General features: G+C 33.3%; 1 protein-coding gene across 1 annotated transcript; it reads left to right on the top strand.

Annotated features, from left to right (window-relative positions):
- Positions 1-1465: 1465 nt before the first annotated feature.
- LOC129881730 (3-ketoacyl-CoA synthase 2-like) lies at positions 1466-4279 on the top strand. Its single transcript, XM_055955841.1, has 2 exons — positions 1466-2308; positions 3442-4279. Exons 1-2 carry the CDS (start codon positions 1763-1765, stop codon positions 4240-4242), a joined length of 1347 nt encoding a protein of 448 aa, XP_055811816.1. The 5' UTR covers positions 1466-1762; the 3' UTR covers positions 4243-4279.
- The last annotated feature ends 319 nt before the right edge of the window (positions 4280-4598 follow it).

Below are 4598 nucleotides of genomic sequence, written 5' to 3'. Positions count from 1 at the left end.
TGACTCTATCCGAGCATTAGAAGAAGAGGCACCACCTCTATTTGCCTTTTTTTGAAATTTTTTTGATAAAGCCTTACAAAATGCTGAGGCGTTCGACATTCATTTTTCCAGTGGTCTTTCATGCCACAACGATGACAGTTACTTCTTGAAGGGTCACTTTGAGAACTAATATTTTTCTCCCTTTTATGTTGACCACCACCATGATGATTATTATCTCGTCTTCTGCCATTGCCACGTCCACGCACATTATTGTAGCCATAATTTTTATTTTGTCTTCTTTTAGACTGTCCATGTGCTTCTACCATATTTGCTTCAGGTAACAGAGCTGTTCTAGTGGGACGGACTTCATGATTTTTCATTAAAAGGGCATTATGTTGCTCAACCACCAAAAGGCATGAGATCAATTTAGAGTATTTTTGAAAACCATTTTCACGGTATTGCTGCTGTAATATCACATTAGAGGCATGAAAAGTAGTTAGTGTCTTTTCCAACATATCCTCATCATTTATAGTTTTCCCACATAATTTTAATTGGGAAGTTATTCTAAATAAATCAGAATTATACTCAATTACAGTTTTAAAATCTTGAAACCATAAGTGCATCCACTCATAATGAGCCATTGGCAATACCGTTTCCCTGAGGTGGTCATACCTCCCTTTTAAGTCTTTCCACAATTCAAGTGGATCTTTCACTGTCAAGTATTCAACATTTAGGCTTTCATTTAGATGATGACGAAGAAAAATCATAGCCTTTGTTTTATTCTGATTTGATGTTGTATTTCCTTCGATTATAGCATCACCAAGACCTTTAGCGGTAAGGTGGATTTCAGCATTAAATACCCATGACAAATAATTTTTGCCAGAAATATCAAGTGCCACAAACTCCAATTTTGACATGATGAAAATTAATTTAAAAATAACAAAGACAACCTAAAAATTAAATTTCTTCTGTAGATATATCTGATATAAAAGTTAATTTTCTGAAAAAAATTAGAGCTTCGTGCTGATAACGTGTTATAAAATAAAGTAACTTAGCAAATTAATTAAAAAAATAGTGAAAGAAAGAGGGAAAGAGAGGAAATAGGAAAGTATTCAAGTATGTGTTTTTTTATCTATGTGTATATATTACATTAAAGAGGATGACTATATTTATAGCCAGAAAAGGAATTAAAACCATGTGGGCAACTTGCCCACTTACAAGTGGCCCCACTTGGGAAAACAACATCCACAACATTCATTTTCTAACATGTAATGAATACTTACAAAAAGCTATAGCATTCCTATTAATAATAATAATAGTAAGATAAATTAGAAATTAAATAATAAAATATTTTTTGATTTTCTAAACCGGACAAGCAAAATTGAATATAGTGAGAGGGTAATTAATCATTCTCACCATTTCTTTTTAATTTATTTGTCGATTTTTTTTAAAGTCAAACGATATGAACTTTGATCAGCATTTTAAAATATATTTTTTAATCATATTAATATATGAAAAATTACAATATAGCACTTTCCGTATAGTTTTTAATTTGAATATCTAAACTTTTAATTTCAAAATATCAATCTAATCTAATCTACTTTGACTCAGAAACATGACAATTTGAAAGGAATAATGTGTCCAATGCATTAATTACCTTGCTATAAATTTGCACTTTCACCGACGGTCCTCGTTCCTCCATCTTTAAACTCTAATGTTATAAATAGAACGGAAATTAGAGACTTGGATATCCTTCTCAAGCTAGCTAATTAGATTTGGTACCATGGAGTTCTTACACAACTTCTTTCTCATTTTGGTGCCAACTTTAATACTAGTGTTATTTTGGTGCAAAATCACCAAGCCTCAAAGAGGTTTCCTAGTAGATTTTGCATGTTACAAACCCCAGAAAAACCAACAAATTTGCAGACAAACCTTTATAGACAAAACCAACAAAGGTTTAAATCCTAAAAAAGACACATTGGAGTTCATGGACAGGATCTTGCAACGAGCAGGGTTAGGCGATAAAACGTATGTTTCTAAAGGTTTGTTGAAAGAACCTCCAGATATGAGCGCGAAAGCTGCTAAGGAAGAAGTGGAGATGGCGATATTTGGAGCCATAGATGAACTTTTTCTGAAAAGTATTGGAGTAAAATGTGAGGATGTTGGCATATTGATTACTGTTTGTGGTGTATACAATATTATGCCAACATTGTCCAGTGTCATAGTTAAGCGTTACAATTTGAGACATGATATCCGTACATACAATGTTACTGGAATGGGATGCACTGCTGGCCTTCTTGCCTTAGGCCTTGTCCAAAATCTGCTCAAGGTTTTTCTCTTCTCTCAACAACTTCCAATTTTTTATTTGGTTACCGTATTATCTGTTGTTATTGATATGTTTCTTTTGAGCCGAGGGTCAAGTGGCAAATCTAGAATATTCACTTATGGAGTTTGAAAAATAAAAAGGTAGCACTTAAGATTTGAACTTGGAACGTCAAGATAACTTTTGAACTCATAAAACTACTAAGCTAACCTCTTGTCTTGTGTTCAGGGGTTCACCCCTAGATCCATCCCTACGTGGCTCTATCGAAATCAATCTTTTTACGTCCAAAAGATAGGGATAAGACTGTGTGGACACCACCCTCTCCAAACATCACTTGTGAAATTACACTGAATATATTATTACTGTTCAACACCTAATGAGTTACTTAATTTATTTTAGCTCACCACAAAGTTAAAGAAATAAATTATTAAATCTTTTGAGATTTAAATATGTCATGATATTACTGTGGCCGTAATATAATAATCCTAACACACTAATGATATTGTGCACTTTGGTCAACATAGATGCACACGACTTGAAAATTCGCCAGTAAGATCTAAGGTTTGTCTTGTTGTGGCCTTCGAAATTGTTCAAAATTTACTCAAGGTTCTCCTTCTAAACCACGCTAGCATTTCGCCATAAATTTAGTTGAAACTTGAAAAAAAAAAGTTTTTAAAGTTATATTAAAAAATAATTTTTGAAACTTGAAATTGGATCTGAACATATATTTTATTTGATTTTTTTTCTAAAATATGTGAGTGAAAATGAAATTATAGCCAATTTTTGGAATTTAATTTTTTTTGGAAAATAAATTATAAAAATTGACCAAATCTCATAATCAAACAATGCTCTCAATTTTGATTTTTTTTAAAAAATCTACTCCTAAAATCTGTGGCACTTGCGAGCCTAAATATTGTCTCTTGAAAGAAGTTATCATTTGTCTTTCTCGTACTATTTGGAAATTAAAGGAATTATGATCTTTTATACCTTTTCCATCTTCTTGATAATAGAAAAGAGAAACGTACTCTTAACCTTTACTTTATTATATAAAATAAAGGTGTATTGTTTATTAATGATCCTTCAAATATGTCTTTCCGAAGCAAAAAAGTATTGTCTATTCATGATACACTGTTGTGCAGGTACATGGTAATTCCTATGCCCTATTAGTGACCACCGATAGCATTACAGAGAACGTATACAAGGGCAATGATCGGTCAAAATTGTTGTCCAATTGTATATTCCGTGTGGGTGCGGTGGCCCTTCTCCTCTCCAACAAACCGTCCGATCGGAATATCTCCAAGTATGAGCTCATCCACGTCGTCCGATCTCAAACCTCAAACGATGATCGGTCCTACAATTGTATTTTCATGGAAGAAGACATCGAAGGACATCGAGGAATCACAATCAACAAAGATCTATTGTACGTAGCTATGAAAACCATTCGATCAAACATATTCAGTGTAGCTCCCTTAGTCCTACCTATATCTGAAAAATTTCGTTACTTGACGAATCTTATAGTGCAACGCTTTCGTATGAAAAGCAACGTAAAGCCTTATAATCCAGATTTCTCGAAAACCGTTGATCATTTCTTTCCACACGTAGGAGGTAAACCGGTGTTGGATGATTTGCAAAAGAAATTGGGATTTAGTGATGAACAAATGGAAGCTTCTAGAATGACTCTATACAGGTTCGGTAACACTTCCACATGTTCGGTCTGGTACGAAGTGGCTTATGCTGAGGCCAAAGGTCGGGTGAAAAAGGGAGACACATTATGGCAAATAGCATTCGGGTCGGGTTTTAAATGTAGCAGTGTGATATGGAGGGCAACCCGATCCATTAATCGCAATGAAATAAATCCATGGTGCGATGAAATTCACGAGTTCCCTGTGGATGTTAGCCAGATCGAAGAAGTCCCGGACCTATTTGTTGCTTCCGAATAGAAAAAATTTTATCTAAATCTATAAGGGGTCATTTGGTAGGATGTATTAGAGAAAATAATATATATATATATATATGAGTCTTGATATTGCTAATTTCTTGTTTGGTATAATATTTCAACCTACGTAGGACTAAAGCATTCCTAGTAATTTATGTTCTTTTGTGTTTGGAGTGCTATTTTTTACTTAACCATTTAGTAAGCTGTAAAGATTGTACTACTTATATAATATTAATGACCAATATATATCTGAACATATAAAGGATGGAAACATGGAGTCATATCTCCAGTTTTCTTATATTGGTTTGGTTATTCTCATTTCCAAACAGACTCTCATAATTAGATTATTATTTAAATTAT

The sequence above is a fragment of the Solanum dulcamara genome, chromosome 3, assembly GCF_947179165.1.
Source record: "Solanum dulcamara chromosome 3, daSolDulc1.2, whole genome shotgun sequence".
In the NCBI taxonomy this organism is placed as follows: Eukaryota; Viridiplantae; Streptophyta; class Magnoliopsida; order Solanales; family Solanaceae; genus Solanum; species Solanum dulcamara.
Note: the sequence above shows the minus strand (reverse complement) of the source record. Positions and strands in the feature narration are given on the sequence as shown.